This window comes from Palaemon carinicauda, chromosome 7 (genome assembly GCF_036898095.1).
Source record: "Palaemon carinicauda isolate YSFRI2023 chromosome 7, ASM3689809v2, whole genome shotgun sequence".
NCBI lineage: Eukaryota > Metazoa > Arthropoda > Malacostraca > Decapoda > Palaemonidae > Palaemon > Palaemon carinicauda.
Window position 1 is genome coordinate 90,539,787 of NC_090731.1, and position 20,403 is coordinate 90,560,189.

Here is a 20,403-nt window from a genome sequence, read left to right on the forward strand (position 1 = left end):
TATATATATATAGCGAACAAAGAAAAGTAGGGTTTTACAATATCGTAAGTTAAAAACAAAAAAATTAAGTTACAGTATTTACCTAAAATGTTTTTCTAATATAGATAGACTAAAAACTTCAATAAAATTATGAATACTTAAAACCATTTCAATGGAAAGCTCGAGGTTTCATTATTTAAAGTGGGCTTTAAGGTCTTAATTTGTAAACGTTCAGCGATTCGAATTTCAGATTGGTAATTCCCTCTAAATACAATGGAAAATTCTTTTAGATTTACCTGCTTGTTACAAATGTTTTCTGAGTGGTCCCTCACGGATGACTGGAGGGGCCTAGCAAGGGTCTTTTTTGTTCTCTAACTTCTCCCTTCATGTTCCGATGCTCTGACAGCTAGGGCCCTATTGCTAGAACCCAAATAGCAGTTATTACAGACTGCACATTCATACTTGAAAACAATGTCAGAACACCTGTTAGAAGGAGTTTTGTCTTTGTGATGGAAAAAGTTTTTCATTTTAAAGTTGTTATAAAATATTGTTTTTACGTTGATCTGGGGAAAATGTTGATCTATTATTTTCTTTAATTCTTTATTTATCACCTTGCATAATTGCTCTCCTTGATATGGCAGTTTTAGATATACAGTCTATTTTTCTACAGTACTTGTAATGGGCTTTTGTATGAAGATGCTGTTTAAGAACCTCTTTAATTGACTATAGAATATTTCACCTGGGTATCCATTATTCAAAAAAAATTATGAATGTGCAGTTTGTAATAACTGCTATTTGGGTTCTAGCAATAGGGCCCTAGCTGTCAGAGCATCGGAACATGAAGGGAGAAGTTACAGAACAAAAAAGACCATTGCTAGGCCCCTCCAGTCATCCGTGAGGGACCACTCAGAAAACATTTGTAACAAGCAGGTAAATCTACAAGAATTTTCCATTGTATTTAGAGGGAATTACCAATCTGAAATTCGAATCGCTGAACGTTTACAAATTAAGACCTTAAAGCCCACTTAAAATAATGAAACCTCAAGCTTTCCATTGAAATTGTTTTAAGTATTTATAATTTTATTTATGTTTTTAGTCTATCTATATTAGGAAACTTTTTAGGTAAATATTTTAACTTAAATTTTTTGTTTTTAACTTACGATGTTGTAAAACTCTACTTTTATTTGTTCGCTCTCTCTCTCTCTCTCTCTCTCTCTCTCTCTCTCTCTCTCTCTCTCTCTCTCTCTCTCTCTCTCTCTCTCTCTCTCTCTCTCTATATATATATAAATATATATATATATATATATATATATATATATATATATATATATATATATATATATATATATATATATATATATATATATATATGAATATTATAAGTATTTGTTAAAGTAAAAAAGAACTATTTTTGCAGCTGATGATGGGTTAAGGAATGTACCCGAAAGCTTCATTGGAATAAAAGTAGAAAAAAAAAACGTCATGGATTGTATTACTGAACGTCCTACAATTTCTTATTCGAGTGAGATTTCCAAGAGGGACACCACTAGTAAACGTGATAACAAACAGATATAGTAGAGAAGCCTGGATCGAGATAAGGAAGTGGGAGACGACTCAAAGAAAATACAAAAAAACTAAAGTAGATGTAGTGTTTTTAGAAAAATGTCTTTTATATAATTTAACCCCGAAATTTGTGCGCTTCAAACTATATAAGAAAATATTACAACGAAAGCCGTTCTACAGAGTGGCAAACAACGCTACTTCTCAACAAACTTCGAGCGAAAAGGAAAGGTCAGAGTGTACAACAAAGAGTGCCTTTAGATTGTCCTGATACTGTAAAAAACAGATTAGGTTTTTTAGATTTTAATCATATTCGATCTTTTGTACTTAAAAATGTTGAGAAATATAAAGATAATATCATGTTAACACATGCCAAAAAGTTATTTTTTTCTAGGGGGATTTTATAAACCCCCGACAGTTGATGTAAATAAAGCTGTGTATAACTTTTCAGATAGGCTCTTGAATAGGACGGAGAAAGAAATATTATCCTTAGGGTTAGAACATAATTTTGTTCCTTATGTTAAAGAATTTCATTGGCAATTGTCTTTTGAATTGTTTGTTGATAAACTTCAAGTTAGCCGCAAAAACAAGGTGAGACGAAAGAAGTACTTTATAGTCAAATGAGACAATTATATGGTAATGTCATAAACAAACAAAGATCTGAGAACAGAACGTGATTCCAGCACATGTAGGTGTGTCTGGGAATGAGAAGGCAGATTCACTGGCAAAGAATGCTGCATCCGAGTTGCTGCTAAGAAAGTATCCTATTCCGTGTAATGATTATCTACCTAACATCAAGAAATTGCTTTGCAATAAATGGCAACAGCACTGGGATAGTCTAGATGGCAATAAAATGAGAGAGGCAACAGATGTCATAACTCCTTGGAGGTATAACATGATGGCCCGAAAATGGGAGACTTCTCTTTGTCGTCTCCGTATTGGTCACACTCGGTTAACACACGAGTTTCTGCTGAAGGGCCAACACCAACCGTATTGTGATGACTGTTTGGTACCTCTAACAGTGAGGCATCTATTGACCGAATGCCCCAGTTATAATAACTTGCGGAATAGATATTTGTTAGAGGCTCGAGGTGAGGGTGGCAGGTTCATCCTTGCCAAGATTCTTGGACACGATGTATCCTACTATGCAAGTGGCATTTTTAGATTTGTTTCAGAAGCGGGTCTTTTGAAAACTATCTAACTTTTATAATGACTTATTAACTGTTATGGTTTTAATTGAATATTCTTTATATATATATATATATATATATATATATATATATATATATATATATATATATATATATATATATATATGTATATATATATATATATATATATATATATATATATATATATATATATATATATATATATATATATATATATATATATATATATATAAACTAAATAATATCGGTGTCAATGACCCTAGATGTCAGGATGCCTGTAAACCTTAAATCAATCAATCAATCATAAAGACGATATACAAATCTTAAAGAAGTTGGGAAAAGATGAAAATTTGATCATATGTAAACCGGATAAAGGAAAAGGAGCAGTTATAATGAACAAATTTGACTATTTAAAAAAGGTAAAGGAGGTACTTGAAAAGGATAATACTTTTGAAAAGGTAAATGTAGATGACCCACTCAAACATACGATATTGCTCGAAGATAGACTTAAATAATGAAACCTCCAGCTTTCCATTGAAATTGTTTTAAGTATTTATAATTTTATTTACGTTTTTAGTCTATCTATATTAGAAAACTTTTTAGGTAAATACTGTAACTTAAATTTTTTGTTTTTAACTTACGATGTTGTAAAACTCTACATTTCTTTGTTCGCTATATATATGAATATTATAAGTATTTGTTAAAGTAAAAAAAAAAACAATTTTTGCAGCTGATGATGGGTTAAGGAATTTACCCGAAAGCTTCGTTGGAATAAAAGTAGAAAAAAAAATGTCATGGATTGTATTACTGAACGTCCTATAATTTCTTATTCGATTGACATTTCCAAGAGGGACCCCACTAGTAGACGTAATAATAATAATAATAATAATAATAATAATAATAATAATAATAATAATAATAATAATAATAATAATAATAATAATGATGATAATAATAATAATAATAATAATAATAATAATAATAATAATAATAATAATAATAATAATAATAATAATCGCAACAGGATATCCCAACTTCTGCTTTTAATTCACTAACTAATTGGTGTGCATTGTGGAGCCCTAAATATCAGTCTATAGTTTTTGTTTTCTAATATCTATGATTAACCTATCGCCTCTTTGGCAATGATTGGCTGAATTACCTTTGTAAAGTGCTTGAGCCTTGGGAGGTCCACCCATTCCAAAAGATTACCTATCATTAGACTATTGCAGTTTCTAGCTGGGATGAATGTTTTCTGGTTTATGAATTTATAGGCTTTATTAAATATGAATTCCTTTTGTTATTGGAAGCAGTTTTTTTTTTTTTTTTTTTTTTTTTTTTTTTTTTTGAAATAGTGGGTACTTTGATGCCTTAATTTTCAAATGATGGGAAGGCGTTATCATATAAGAGCATGGTGCTTTTCTTTATTTATTTCGAGTCCACTGACTGTGAAAGTCAGTGCCTTTATTTGCTCTTTCCAGGCCCCAGGTTCTTCTGTGCTCTCACTCCACAACACGATTATTTTGGGTAAAATACTAGAAGAAGCCTAGTAGGTACAAAGCGCTGCAATCCGCAGAAAATTCATTGTCATTATTTACCTCCAGCACAGACAGCACAGCTTACACACTTTTACTTCGAACTTTCATGACCTGTCTAATATATTATGCAACATCTTTAGTTGGTGTTTCTAAACTCTCTAGTTCTATGCCATTGTTTCTGATTTTTCTTGATTCATTACAGCTAAACATGTGCTCATTTGTATCATCTGCCTCACAACACATCACACAAAGCCTATACTTTCCATTCCTGTTTCTATAATTTTCTTTTAACTCTATCATGTTCACCCTTGTTTTCATGACTATAAGAGCTTCCTTAGTGTTAGGTTGTCCTATGTCATCTCTTCTGCAATTAAGTTACTATTGACAAACTTCAGTTTGGTTATTTCTGCTTTCTTTTCCTAATTTTAAAAAAAAATCATTTGTCTCTTTACTTATTATTTCTTTCTTGAATTCTTGCTTTTTATACTTTCTCATTTCTTCAATTTTGATATATATATATATATATATATATATATATATATATATATATATATATATTTTTTCTTTTATATCTGCATATCTCTATGATACTTTTTTCCCCAGCTTTTCCCATGTGGTTCCCTTATTTGGTCTTCCACTACCTCCTTAACAAGTCGTTTACCATCTTATGTTAAGATGTTATGGAAAAGCATCACCTTTTTATCCTCTATTCTGTGTTCAACTGGCCATATTTCTGTTTCTGAGATTAACCCCTAATAAGGTGTGGTAGCAACCTGTTCAAACATTCCATTCTTAATCTTGTACAGTATACCTTCCAGTTATTTAATTTTTTTTCTTTATTGCATCCCAATTCTCAATATATGCAAACATTGTAGGTGCTATTACTGTTTCATAGATCTTTATTATCATAAATGACAAATCTCCTACTTTGTTACTGTCTCCAAACTTCCAAACTTCTTGCATGACACCATGTATTCTATTTTTGCTTCCCTAAGACTATGGTTTCTCTTTTCTGAGTGCATTCTCCTAAGTATTTATACTCCCTAACTGTTTCTATCCTTCCATTTTTAACCTCTCCATTAACCATTTTAACCTCATCCATTTTAAGAATTAGATATCTTACTAAAATATAAGAAGAAGAAGAAGAGACAACTGGTCACGAAAGACCAGAATATAAGTGTTTAGATAATAACAAAAACATGGCACGATTGTTTACTTTATCGAAATCCACTCCAATGCTACAGTTATATATGTTGAATTGTAACCAAGTTACTCGAAAATGTCTCTCCAGTCTTTCTAGCAAATCTTCACAATACGTAAGTGATGTTTATTAAGCGAATTTTTGACAGGAATACACTAGTTTTAAGTTCCATGGTCAATCAACCTAGCTACGATAGTAACCGGTGTATCATACGGATCAACATTTTTCGGGAAATTGTCTCTGAAAAGAGGTTAGAATTAATTCTGGGTGTATGTATGATAGCGGCCACCTGTATGTATTATGGCTAACTTGAATACGGCAGTACAAGGGGTGTCGCAGTGGGCTGTCAACCCCCCTCCCCGTTAGGTAAGTAGGTAAGGAAACGGCTTGTAGGTTAGGTTATGGGGGAAAGTTTGGTAATTTTGTATTGTATTACAGGGTGTGATTTCGCACAGAAAATATATTATTTCATATAGTAAATAACACGATTTAACCGAATTTGACCTTCATTTCAACCGGAAACAAACAGATCAACCAACCCAACTAACTTTAAGTTGACGAATTGTTTGATGTTATTATGGATGAAATGAATGTGAAAACCTGTTAAATCACGTTATCTACTATAGGAAATCATATATTTCCTGTGCGAAAATCACACCATGTAATACAATACAAATGTACCATATAAATATTAACACTGTTGACATATATATTGAGTTAAAATATTTAAACAACTTGTTCAACGTTGTCACTTCCCTTATGGATGTACTGAGGACGGTAACATTAGCAACGTTACCAATGATTGACAGAACTACCAACGTTGACGAATGGTACACGGTGTTACCAACGACACGATGTCATTACTAGAGGTAGAAATGCTAAATATTTCCATACGTATATTAAATAATTTTTCCTTATAACTATTACACAATAAATAAAAAGTACCAAAAGGCCACAGAACCTAACAAACCACCTAACCTTGCCTAGAAGTACCCCGGCCACAAAACACATAATAACTATTGGGGAATGACTTACTTTGATTCACAGTACTACCAACGGTGACGAATGGTACACAGAACTACCAACGACACGATGTCATTACTAGTGGTAGAAATGCTAAATATTTCCATACGTATATTAAATAATTTTTCCATATAACTGTTACACAATATATAAAAAGTACGGAAAGGCCACAGAACCCAACAAACCCACCTAACCTTGCCTAGAAGTACCCCGGTCGCAAAACACGTATGATGACTATTGAGGAATGACTTACTTTTATGAAGAAAACGTCGAAACTTGTGGGACACGGGAGGAAGAGACTGACGGATTAACTTCTATGACTGGGATGTGGATGGATGGGGGTTATCAGGGTCTTGTGGCTCGGGGGGGTCCATGGTCTGTTATTGTAAAGGAGGGTAGAGGCGACTGGCAGTAATGAAGAAGTGGTGGAGTAACGTATGTTCTGGATATTAGTGGGTAAAAAAGAACCTGGAAAAATATTGCTTGAAATATTCAGTCTTGATTCCAGGTCTCTGAACCCACTCCTTCACTTCTCTCCAGAGATGTTCTATTTTTAAATATTCAACTTAGCCGGTGAATATATAATAGCTGCAACTCTGCGGCTCGACAGACAACATACTCAAAAAACTCGCGAGCGATCGCTATGCAGGTTGCGGGTGTGCCCACCAGCACCAACTGTCGGCCAGATACCACTCTTGTATGTAAACAAAACCTTCAATTCTTCTCTGTCGACGTTGACGACAAGACATATTTATACTCGCTGTAGAACCTGGAGTTTTCCCATCATATTTGGTGAAGTACTTTATTTTGGTTTGAGCTTTCGCAGTACAGGTGTTTTTCCTCAACATAAACTCTTGAACTCTTTATTGAATCGGATTACAGGTATTTGTTGATGACTTGGATTGTTTTTGGAATTTTCTTTGACTAATTCAAAATGGCTGACCCTTCTCAAGTACCTAGATTTCGAAAGTGTAATGCTAGGGACTGTAATAGGCGTCTTCCAAAGGCTTCTCTCGACCCTCATACTGTTTGTTCCAATTGTCGGGGTAAAACCTGTCAATTGGGAGATCGGTGTGAGGAATGCGTGGGCCTTTCGGAATTCGATTGGATCGAATATGATAAGTATACACGCAGACTAGAGAGAGATAGGGTAAGGAGAAGTTCATCTAGGTCCGAAGATTTTTCCTCTCCACATGCCCCTGAACCTAATCCTTCCCCTGTAGTGGTTGTTCCTAACCCTCCTTCTAGCACTCAGGAACCGTCTATGCAAGACATGTTACGTGCTATTCATGCCTTGGGGGAGAGAGTTGAAGCGTTAGCAAGTGACCGTAATCAACTCATGGCTGACGTGAAGGAACTAAAGTGCCATAGTGCCACGGCGGAAAGAGGGAAAGTGATTAGTGCGCAAAGTGTTGTGAACAGTGTTGCGACCGAGGGTTCGTCTGTTCGTGCCTGTCGTTCACCTAGTCCGGGACCTCTTGCAAGCTCCCAAGCCCAGGGGAGAAGCAATGCCGTACGACTTATGGGTTCGAGAGGCCTTGATCAGCGAACAGACGTTCCCTCTATGGTATCAGGCGTATCTCGTCAAGATCGCCCCTACCATAAGACGAGAGAGCCCATTTTTACCTCGTCTCCCAAAGGCGTTTCATGCAAGAAACCATGGAGCAAGGTTTCTAGGCCTCTGAAACGCAAGTCGGTCCCTTCAGGACAGGTCCAACGTCCTGGATGTAGTCATTGGGACAGTTCGGACCCGTTGCTGTCATCCGATGACTGCTCGCCGCCTAAGCAAGGCAAAGTTGTGCCGTCTCAGACGCTAACCCCGTCTGTTACCGCACCCGTTACCGTAGACCCTAAGTGGGTTATACTGCAGGACATGCAGTCTAAGCTTGCGTCCCTTATGGAAGACTACAACGCAGAGAAGGTTTCCGTTGAACCTAGCCGTTTATCTCATGGAGATCCTGGCCTTCAGCCACCCAAGCGTTCTGTTGTGCGTCCTGTTGACGTTGGTGTAGCCATCTCACGTCAACCAGTTGGGGTTGTACCACACCCGATGCGGTCTCGTATGGATTTTCAGCCGCATGTGGACGTTAGGCAACTCGCTGATGCGCCTGGTGACGTTCAGGACGTTCGCCAACCATCAGAGTTGACTTGTTTTGACGCGGTGCGTCAACCTCCGCAATCTAGAGTTGTTTTGACTGCACAACCCAGGCGGTCTAAGCAGTCTCGGGTGGACGCTGTGCGTCCTCACGCACCTGTTGTTGTTGACAGTTCCCAGACTGTTCAGCAGTTTCAGGACGCTGCGTCCTGCTCCGCCACTTATGCACCAGTGCGGGCGGATGCTGCGTGTCAAGCATTGCCAACCCCTTTGCTTGTTTCTCATCAGTTGTCAGATGAGGAACTTTCGGATGAGGACGTTGCTGACCCTCAGCCTGAGGATCATCCTTCAGATATTGATGAGCCTAGAGCAGTTCTGCCATCTATGGACTTTAAAAAAGTCATGCTCATTTTTAAAGAGTTGTTTCCTGAACACTTTGTCTCTGTGGCTCCTCGTTCGCCGCCGTCTGAGTTTGTTTTAGGCATACCTGCTGCCATGCCAGCCTTTACAAAACTCGTTCTCTCTCGCTCATCCAAGAGAGCTTTACGGCTGTTAGGCGATTGGTTGGAAACCAAGAGGAGTTTAGGGAAGACGGCCTTTGCCTTCCCCCCATCTAAACTCTCGTCTAGATCGAGCGTCTGGTATGCCACGGGAGAAGTTCTCGGCTTGGGAGTTCCTGCCTCTGCCCAGGGCGACTTCTCAAGTCTTGTAGACTCTCCCCGCCGCCTAGCCATGAGACGCTCGAAGATTAGTTGGTCATCCTCAGACCTGGACCATCTACTTAAAGGCATCTTTAGGGCTTTTGAAGTTTTCAACTTCCTTGACTGGTGTTTGGGAGCCTTGAGTAGGAAAATCTCATCAGCCGATAGAGATGTCTCCTTACTCATTATGTCCTGCATGGATAAGGCCATCCGCGATGGATCCAATGAGCTCTCCTCCTCGTTTACGTCAGGAGTCCTAAAGAAACGAGAGTCTCTGTGCTCTTTTCTGTCAGCAGGAGTGACGCCCTGTCAACGATCTGAGCTACTCTTTGCCCCTTTGTCTAAGTTCTTGTTTCCTGAACTTTTAGTTAAGGAAATAGCGTTGTCTCTAGTGCAGAAGGACACCCATGACTTGGTTGCGTCCTCGGCTCGCAAAGGGACCCCTTCGACTGCCTTGTCTGCTAGACCTAGGATAGACACTCCAGCGTCCAGGTTTATTCCGCCCTTTCGTGGCAGAGCCCCTAGCAGGGGAAGTACTCGTGCCGAAGGGAAGAGAGGAAAGAGGAAAGGAGCCAAGTCCTCGCGTGGCAGAGTCTGACTGCCCGCAGCTTCAGACAGCAGTAGGTGCCAGACTCAAGAACTTCTGGCAAGCCTGGGAGAAGAGAGGCGCAGATCAACAGTCTGTGAGGTTGCTCAGAGAGGGGTACAAAATCCCATTTGTACGCAAACCTCCTCTAGCGACGTCCCCCATCGATCTCTCTCCCAGGTACCGAGAGGAAGCAAAGAGACAAGCCCTGAAACTAGAAGTGTCTCTTTTGCTAGAGAAGGGAGCGGTGGTCAAAGTCTCGGACCTTCAATCACCGGGGTTTTACAACCGTGTCTTCCTAGTACCGAAGAAGACAGGAGGTTGGAGACCGGTGCTAGACCTCAGTGCTCTGAATGTCTTTGTCACAAAGACAAAGTTCACCATGGAGACCACGAAGTCAGTCTTAGCAGCGGTCAGAAAGGGAGACTGGATGGTCTCTCTCGACCTAAGAGACGCTTACTTCCACATCCCCATTCACTCAGATTCCCAACCTTTTCTGAGATTTGTGTTCGACAATGTGGTGTACCAGTTTCGGGCCCTGTGCTTTGGCCTAAGTCCTGCTCCTCTCGTGTTTACGAGGCTTATGAGGAATGTGGCAAAATTCCTCCATTTATCGGGTATCCGAGCCTCCCTTTATTTGGACGACTGGCTTCTCAGAGCCTCGTCCAGTCATTGCTGTCTGAAGGATCTCAATTGGACTTTAGATCTGACCAAGGAATTGGGACTTCTGGTCAACTTGGAAAAGTCCCAGCTGATCCCATCCCAAACTATTCTGTATTTAGGGATGGAGATTCGCAGTCCAGTTTTTCGGGCTTTTCCGTCGGCCCCCAGAATAGATCAAGCCCTGCTCGCAATCCAAAGGATGTTGAAGAGAGAACGTTGCTCAGTCAGGAATTGGATGAGTCTAGTAGGAACTCTATCATCCCTGGAGCAGTTTGTATCGCTAGGAAGGCTACACCTCCGACCTCTACAATTCCATCTAGCTTTTCACTGGAAAAAGGACAAGACGCTAGAGGCGGTCTCGATCCCGATTTCCGAAACAGTAAAGACTTACCTGAATTGGTGGAAAGACAATATCAGTCTACGAGAGGGACTTCCCCTAGCAGTTCAGAAACCAAACCACGTTCTCTTCTCAGACGCATCGGATTTGGGTTGGGGTGCGACACTGGACGGTCGGGAATGTTCAGGTCTGTGGACCTCAAGTCAGAGGAGCATGCATATCAACGGCAAGGAGCTTTTGGCAGTTCACCTGGCCTTGATGAGCTTCGAGAGTCTCCTTCGAGACAAAGTGGTGGAGGTCAACTCGGACAACACTACAGCCTTGGCGTACATTTCCAAACAAGGAGGTACCCACTCCCTGACACTGTACGAGATCGCAAGGGACCTGCTCATCTGGTCAAGAGATCGAGGCATCTCCCTGGTAACGAGGTTTATCCAGGGCGACTTGAACGTTCTAGCAGATTGTCTCAGTCGGAAAGGTCAGGTAATTCCAACCGAATGGACCCTCCACAAGGATGTGTGCAAGAGGCTTTGGGCGACTTGGGGTCAACCCACCATAGACCTCTTTGCAACCTCGATGACCAAGAGGCTTCCAATCTATTGCTCTCCAGTCCCAGACCCAGCAGCAATACATATAGATGCCTTTCTCCTAGATTGGTCTCACCTAGACCTATACGCATTCCCACCATTCAAGATTGTCAACAAGGTACTGCAGAAATTCGCCTCTCACGAAGGGACAAGGTTGACGTTAGTTGCTCCCCTCTGGCCCGCGAGAGAATGGTTCACCGAGGTACTTCGATGGATGGTAGACTTTCCAAGAAGTCTTCCTCTAAGAGTAGACCTATTACGTCAGCCACACGTAAAGAAGGTACACCAAAGCCTCCACGCTCTTCGTCTGACTGCCTTCAGACTATCGAAAGACTCTCGAGAGCTAGAGGCTTTTCGAAGGAGGCAGCCAGTGCGATTGCAAGAGCGAGGAGAGCTTCTACCATTAGAGTTTACCAATCGAAGTGGGAAATCTTCCGAGACTGGTGCAAGTCAGTATCTGTATCCTCGTCCAGTACCTCTGTAGCCCAAATCGCTGATTTTCTCTTATACCTGAGAAGAGTTCGCTCCCTTTCAGCTCCCACGATCAAGGGCTACAGGAGCATGTTGGCTTCGGTCTTCCGGCATAGAGGCTTAGATCTTTCCAACAATAAAGATCTACAAGATCTCCTTAAGTCTTTTGAGACCTCTAAGGAACGTCGTTTGGCTACACCTGGATGGAATTTAGACCTGGTCCTAAGATTCCTCATGTCAGACAGGTTTGAGCCTTTACATTCAGCCTCCCTGAAGGATCTCACTCTTAAGACTCTTTTCCTGGTGTGCTTGGCCTCGGCTAAAAGAGTCAGTGAGCTTCATGCCTTCAGCAAGAACATCGGTTTTTCGACAGAAAAAGCCACTTGTTCTCTTCAACTTGGTTTCCTAGCCAAGAATGAACTGCCTTCTCGTCCTTGGCCTAAATCTTTTGATATTCCTAGCTTATCAGAGATCGTAGGCAACGAATTAGAGAGAGTATTATGCCCCGTTAGAGCTCTTAAGTTCTATTTAGCTCGTACTAAGCCTTTACGAGGTAAATCTGAAGCGTTATGGTGTTCGGTTAAGAAACCATCCTTACCTATGTCAAAGAATGCTTTGTCATATTTTATCAGATTGTTAATACGAGAAGCTCATTCACACTTGAGTGAGGAAGACCGATCTTTGCTTAAGGTTAAGACGCACGAGATTAGAGCTATAGCAACTTCCGTGGCCTTCAAGCAAAATAGATCTCTGCAAAGTATCATGGACGCGACCTTTTGGAGAAGCAAGTCAGTGTTCGCGTCATTTTACTTGAAAGATGTCCAGACTCTACGAGAACTGCTACACACTGGGTCCATTCGTAGCAGCGAGTGCAGTAGTGGGTGAGGGTTCAACCACTACACTTCCCTAATTCCATATCCTTTTAATCTGTCTCTTGAAATGTTTTTTAATATTGTTTTTATGGGTTGTTCGGAAGACTAAGAAGCCTTTCGCATCCTGGTTGATTTGGCGGGTGGTCAAAGTCATTTCTTGAGAGCGCCCAGATTAGGGGTTTGATGAGGTCCTGTTGTATGGGTTGCAGCCCTTGATACTTCAGCTCCTGGGAGTCTGTCAGCTTCCTAAGAGGATCGCTGGGCTCCGTGAGGAAGACAGACTTACAAGGCAGAGTAATCGTCTAAGTCAACTTCCTTACCAGGTACCTATTTATTTTGGTTTTGTTATATTGATAACTGTCAAAATGAAAAAACTCTTAGCTTATACGCTGTAAACATAATTAACTCTGGTCTCTACCCACCTCCTTGGGTGTGAATCAGCTATTATATATTCACCGGCTAAGTTAAATATTTAAAAATGATATTTTAATTATAAAATAAATTTTTGAATATACTTACCCGGTGAATATATAAATTAAATGACCCTCCCTTCCTCCCCAATAGAGACGCAGCGGGACGAGAAGAATTGAAGGTTTTGTTTACATACAAGAGTGGTATCTGGCCGACAGTTGGCGCTGGTGGGCACACCCGCAACCTGCATAGCGATCGCTCGCGAGTTTTTTGAGTATGTTGTCTGTCGAGCCGCAGAGTTGCAGCTATTATATATTCACCGGGTAAGTATATTCAAAAATTTATTTTATAATTAAAATATCATATTTTGAGTATGGATGGTTGGGTCTAGGGGGTCAACGAAATGTTCCGAAGGATTAATAGACTTATGTACGTAACCAATTTCCGATAGTGAGTTGTATGCAGACCACTTATCACTGATAATAATACTACCAGGTTTGATATACTTCTGGATGAGGGTAATTAGAGTAGCAGCATCTCGTTTAGTAGAAAGGGGGGGAACTAAAGCGATAATGAAAAATTTCTTGGATACACGTTCAATACCCCCAAAGACCCATATGGCACTTAATGGTCTACCACGGTTGTATTTAGCTTTACAAAAATGAGATTCGTCTATTTCAACAGTAACTCCATCACTACCAATCGCCTCTTGATTATCGAAGAAGTATTCGGTAACCTCGGAACAGAAACTTCTCCAATCGACACTAGTTTTTGAAGATATGTCGATACCATCAATGAGGGTCTCATGGTCCGAATATTTATGCAAAAAGTGGTTGGCACATAATATTATCTTCCATGGGGGTAGACGACTTTTGTCCAAAAAAGTACCTTTATAGGCAGTAGGCTAACAGTATAACCACAACGACGTTTCTTCTTAGTTTTACGAATGATGGATTCAGAATTGCAATAAAACACGTGAATGTCTTCCCTATAAGATAAAACAAAACGGAACTTGGGGCACTTTAAACGTTGAGGAATAACGTTGTGAGATTTAAGGAAATGCTCAACATTACCTGAAGAATCAAAAAAATTGCCATGGAATTTAGCCACTGCTTTTAGGTACGGAATACTGCACCCGCTACAAGTTTCTATAACTTCCTCCATCGCAAAATACGAAAAAAGAAACCGCACTTGGAATGTAGAACGTCTCACCAGATCAAAGGTTACAACGGAAAAGGCATTGGAACAAAGGGTATGAAAAGACCGCTCAAAAGGATAAAGGAAGGGGGGGGGGGAGATATCTGAATAGGCCTAGGTTGGTGATTGGTTAAGGGAAAAACAAAGAACACTAGCGGGTAAACATGAATGAACTAAATACGGAAACTAGTCCAGAGAAAGGATTTATGGGACACAGAGGAGTGAAAAGGAAATAACCAAAGAAAATAAATAAAAACAATATAGGAAGGTAAAATGGAATGAACGATAAATAATATTGAATGGGAATATAAAATGAGATGATTATACCGAGAATGAACTGGATAAGGAAACTAGTCCAGAGCAAGTATTTATGTGAAACCGGGAAGAGAAAAGGAAATAACCAAACAAATAAACCCAATATAGGAAGGTAAAATGGAATGTATGATAAATAATATTGAATGGGAATATAAAATGAGAAAATAATACGGTAATAAAAAGAGTAATTGGGGGAGGGAAAACTCCTGCGCAGGGGAGTGATATATGAGCAGACCGAAAACTGGTGCGAACGAACGTACGTACAAATGGGTGCTAATGTTAGCATGGAATGCTAACATTTGATCTACATCAGGTATGGAATGATAACATTTGATCTACATCAGGCGTTGGCAGCACTGGTTACTGTATTACTACATGAAATAACCTTTGAAACGGCTCCTCCAAAATATATCCAGTTATACTGTTTTGTATTTTCCTACGGTTATAATACATACAACAAGGTAATGTATAGAGAAGAAAAGGATTGTTTTACGATTATATATCGATTCCCCAGTATGTTTTCCCCACCCAAAACCCCGAGTTCCCACTGGGGGTCCCCCATTATCGGAGGATAGATGTATATATATTTCTGAAACTATTCATTTGCGACGGGAACGAATGTTATTTTCGAAGGGAGCGTAATTTTTATGAATAGAACTTTCCTGGCAGTTATATATACATAGCTAATAATCTCTATTTCGGCAGAATTTTTCTAAACGAGGCAACCGCCTTGTGGTGGTTGGGTGGTAACACCCGTTAAAGGGTGGTAGGAGGAATCATTCCCGTTTTCTGTTCTTCAGTTCATCTCTGCCGGCCGGATCGACAACACGTTGGTCCGTCATTAAGAGTTTTTCTTCGCTTTCCCTGCTCGGTGTACCAGTCTGCTTTTTTGGTGAAGTACTCTGATTTGGGGTTTTGGCGATCGTGTATTTTGTTTTCTCTTAGCTTTTTTGCTGTTTTTCATTATGAGTGAAAAGAGTCATTACCGTATCTGTGCGAATGAGGAATGTAAGGTGAGACTACCGAAAATGGCGGTAGACCCTCACACCGTTTGTTCTAATTGTAGGGGTTTTGTTTGTGCCCTTGATAATAGGTGCGGGGAGTGTAAGGTTTTGGATGAGAAAGATTGGTTAATTATGAAGCGCTATGTGCGTAAGCTAGAGCTCGATAGAGTTAGGAGAGCTTCTAGGTCTAAGTCTAAGTCTGTTAGTGGTAAGGAAGACGAACTTAGTGTAGATTTATGTATTGAACCTATAATTGATTCCTCTTTGGAAGTTGAGCCTTCCCTTGAGGTAGTAACTCCTGCACCTCCTACAGGTTCCGTATCTACGGATGACCCTCGGTACGCTAGCCTGGCGACCGAGTTGAAAGCCATTAAAGAACAACTGGAGGCCTTTAAAGGTAAGGAAAGTGAAAGTGCTTGTGTTAGTGCAGTGGAGGTGGCGACTGACCGAACCTGTCATTACCCTAGGCCTAGACCTCTACCAAGCTCCCAGGACCAAGGGAGAAGGTACGTTGATGACCGAAAGGGGGTGAGAGGTACGTACCCTCGGTCAGCCGTCGCCTCAGACAGTCCTGTTGTCGATTCCCAGGCTGCTCTTGACCGTCACGGGAAAGACGTGTCGGATGTGTTGTTTTCTTCTTCGAATTCGTCCAGACGTAAATGGAAGTTTGAAGCTTCAAGACCTACTAAGAGGAGATGGAACCGCGACGAACGGTCTCGTTCTTTCTCTCCCGGTTTTAGCAGTTATGAACCTTGTCCGTCGGAGGATGATTTCGACTCCGTGCCTGTGAAAAGGGCGAAGCCTACTGCCGAAGATCCTCCCCCTTCTACGAGTGTTATTCGTCAGCCCCCCCCTTCGGGGCCGCAAGACCCAGCTGATGTTGCTAAATCCTTTATGTCTGTCATGCAGGAACAACTTTTGACTTTAGTGCAAGCCTTTAGCCGCCCTCACGCCCAGTCTGACAGACGTAAAGACGACTCGTTACCGATTAAGAAGTCTGCTTCTAAGAGAGAACGGAGTTCTTCTTTAAAGAAAACTTCTCCCTCTCTACGCCAGGATGAGGAATGTGTGCTTTCGCCAGGCGATGCTTCTTCGCGATACCAGGACGATACGGTTTCTCGTTCTCGATACCGGGACGATACCTTATCGGACGATGCTGCTTCTCGTTCTCGATGCCAAGACGATACCTCCTCCCGTTCACGATACCAGCACGATACCTCCTCTCGTTCGCTTCGCCACGACGATACCTCCTCTCGTTCGCTTCGCCACGACGATACCTCCTCTCGTTCACGACGATACCGACCCTAGTTCTCGACGCCACGACGATACTGCCTCTCGTTCACGACGATACCGCCTCTCGTTCTCGCCACCACGACGATACCGCCTCTCGCTCTCGACATCAGAACGACTCAGCCTCTCGTTCTCGGTCCCAGGGCGACACCACCCTGCCTCTTCGGGACGATACTGCCTCTCGTCCCAAGGATTCTTCTAGCGCTGGACTCCAGGATGCAACCCGTCTTTTGCAGGATGATGCCTTTGATTTGCCCTTGTCGGGTTCTAAGGATCCTTCTTCTCTTTCGAAGGATATTGCAGATGTGGATCAGGACCTCGAGGATGTTTCTGATGACGATGATAATCTTGCCGACGCTGCGGGAGATTACAAAGTTCTCTCTCGCTCCCTTCTTGAACTTTTTGGAGAGGAATTCCATCCTGCTGCCCCTCAATCTCCTCAGTCCCAATTTAACAGAAAGAAGGCCAAGAAACAGTCGGCCTTCATCAAGATGAAGCTGTCTATCTCCGCAAAGAAGGCTCTCACGAAGATTGATGACTGGATGAAGGAGTGGAGACAAACAGTTAAGACTTCCTTCTCGTTTCCACCAGCTCGTCTTGCTTCAAAAGCGGGTATGTGGTATGCAACTGGAGAACCTTTGGGTCTGGGAGTGCCTTCCTCCTCCAAGGGTGACTTCTCTGGTTTAGTGGACTCTGCTAGAAGGCATGCTCTCAACTCAGCCAAGGTCATGTGGTCGATGTCGGAGCTGGATCATCTCGTCAAAGGTATTTTTAGAGCCTTTGAGGTTTTTAGTTTCCTAGACTGGTCGCTTGGGACTCTCGCAAGGAAAACTGACCAGATGGAAGGATCTAGGGACCTTACCAGTATTATGTCCTGTATGGATAAGGCCCTCAGAGATGGGGCGAATGAGTTGGCGGCGCTGTTCTCAGCTGGGGTCCTAAAGAAGAGAGCTCTGCTTTGCTCTTTTGCTTCTAGGTCTGTTACCACTGCACAAAAGTCTGAGCTTCTTTACGCCCCCCTCTCTCAACATCTTTTTCCCGAGTCCCTGGTTAATGACATTACGCTTTCTCTGGCCCAAAAAGCCACCCAAGACCTTTTATCTCGTTCTGCTCATAAGCCCTTGGGAGCCCCTCCTTCTTTGAAACGGGAGGAAAGGAGATTCCAGCAGCCCTTTCGGGGCAGGACTACTTCAAGACCAGATTTTAGAGGGAGAAGGCAAGAATCAGGACCAAGATCTACCAGGGGCTCTTTCAGACCTCGCTCCAGAAAATGAAGTTCGTCTCCTCCAGACAGTAGGCGCAAGACTGTCAGGTTTTTGGCAGTCTTGGAAGAGGAGAGGGGCGGACACCTGGTCCCTCTCAATCATCAAGGAAGGATACAAGATCCCCTTTCTGAAAAAACCTCCTCTCGCAGATGCTCCGCTGGCCTTAGTAGCCCGGTACTCAGATCCGGGGAAACAGAAGGCCCTATTAGACCTTGTCGACCAAATGCTAGACAAGGGGGCGATAGAACCGGTTCGGGATCTATCCTCCCCAGGCTTTTACAATTGCCTGTTTCTGGTCCCCAAGAACTCGGGCGAATGGAGACCCGTCCTGGATGTCAGCGCTCTCAACGTATTTGTGGAGAAGACAAAGTTCTCCATGGAGACGACTCAGTCGGTGCTGGCGTCAGTACGTCCAGGGGACTGGATGGTGTCCCTCGACTTGCAGGATGCATATTTCCATGTCCCCATCCATCCGACTTCGAGGAAGTACCTGAGATTTGTAATGCAGGGCAAGTGCTTCCAATTCAGAGCTCTTTGCTTCGGTCTCAGCACGGCTCCTCAAGTCTTCACCAGGATAATGGCGAATGTGTCAGGTTGGCTGCATCAGGAGGGGATAAGGATATCCTTCTATCTGGACGATTGGCTGATTCGTTCACGATCGAGGGAGAAATGTCTGGAGGATTTACGGAAGACTTTTATGATGGCTCAAGATCTAGGCCTGGTCATCAACAGGGAGAAGTCTCAGATCAGACCGAATCAGACTATTCTCTATTTGGGGATAGTTCTGAATTCAGTTCTTTTTCGGGCTTCTCCCTCTCAGGAAAGACAGACCAAGTGTCTCGTAAAAGTCAGAACTTTCCTGGACAAGAAGAGATGCACAGCGAAGGAGTGGATAAGTTTGCTGGGGACTCTATCCTCCCTCGAACAGTTTGTCTCTCTGGGGAGACTCCACCTAAGGCCTCTTCAGCACTTTCTTTCGAAGACGTGGAACAGAAAGATGCAGGAAGACTCCTTTTCCTTCCCCATTCCAACAGAAGTCAAGAATCTTCTGAAGTGGTGGCTGGACCCAACCATGTTAGGGGAAGGGATCTCCTTACACAAGAAGAACCCAGACCTAGTGTTGTTTTCAGACGCATCAAAGTCAGGCTGGGGGGCAACACTAGGAAGCAAGGAGATCTCAGGCTGTTGGGAAGGAATTCAGCTGGGATGGCACATCAACAACAAGGAGCTGATGGCCATTTTTCTGGGGCTAAAGGCCTTCAAGGACTTGGTGTCTGGGAAGATTGTGGAGGTCAACTCAGACAACACCACAGCTCTTGCTTACATCAGGAAGCAAGGAGGGACTCACTCTCTGTTTCTGTTCGAGACAGCAAGAGAGCTCCTTCTTTGGGCGAAGGAGAACAGGATAAACCTGCTGACGAGGTTTGTTCAGGGACAGAAGAATGTGAGGGCGGACATGTTCAGCAGGAAAGGGCAGGTCCTTCCCACAGAATGGACCCTCAACCAACAGGTCTGTCAGAGTCTCTGGAGGCTGTGGGGGAGACCCCTCATCGATCTTTTCGCCTCCAACTTATCCAAGAGGATCCCCATCTATTGCTCCCTAGTTCCAGACAAGGAGGCAATAGCAGTAGACGCCTTTTTGATGGATTGGACGGGGATGGACACTTATGCTTTTCCCCCGTTCAAGATCATCAATCTGGTAGTCATGAAATTCGCCCTCCTCGATTCGGGACGGATGATCCTGATAGCTCCGTTCTGGCCGATGAGGGAATGGTTCACGGAGGTGGTGGACTTGTTGATGGACTTTCCAAGAAGCCTCCCTGCAAGTCCAAATCTGCTCAGACAACCCCACTTCGAGAGATATCATCAAAACCCCCTCGCTCTCAATCTGACTGCCTTCAGACTATCGAGAAGCTCGTCAGATCGAGAGGCTTTTCAGCGCAAGCTGCGAAAGCTATCGCCAGAGTGAGGAGGGTCTCTTCGCAGAGTGTCTACCAGTCCAAGTGGGAGACTTTTAGAGCTTGGTGTAGGAAGCACAAGATTTCCTCATCCACTACCTCTGTGAGCCAGATTGCGGATTTCTTGTTGTACCTCAGGCAGGACGCTAAGCTAGCTGTGTCCACTATCAAGGGGTACAAA

General features: G+C 42.3%; 1 protein-coding gene across 2 annotated transcripts in view; it reads left to right on the forward strand.

Moving 5' to 3' along the window:
• The first annotated feature begins 5,382 nt into the window (after window positions 1-5,382).
• The window catches only part of OXA1L (OXA1L mitochondrial inner membrane protein), a 284,013-nt gene continuing 268,992 nt past the window's right edge, over window positions 5,383-20,403 (forward strand). Inside the window, exon 1 of one of the 2 annotated variants that reach the window (XM_068376789.1) lies at window positions 5,383-5,562. In XM_068376789.1, coding sequence (XP_068232890.1) covers window positions 5,446-5,562 — 117 coding nt within the window. In that variant the 5' untranslated portion in view covers window positions 5,383-5,445. The remainder of the gene's footprint in view (window positions 5,563-20,403) is intronic. The other variant, XM_068376790.1, reaches the window with a different exon arrangement.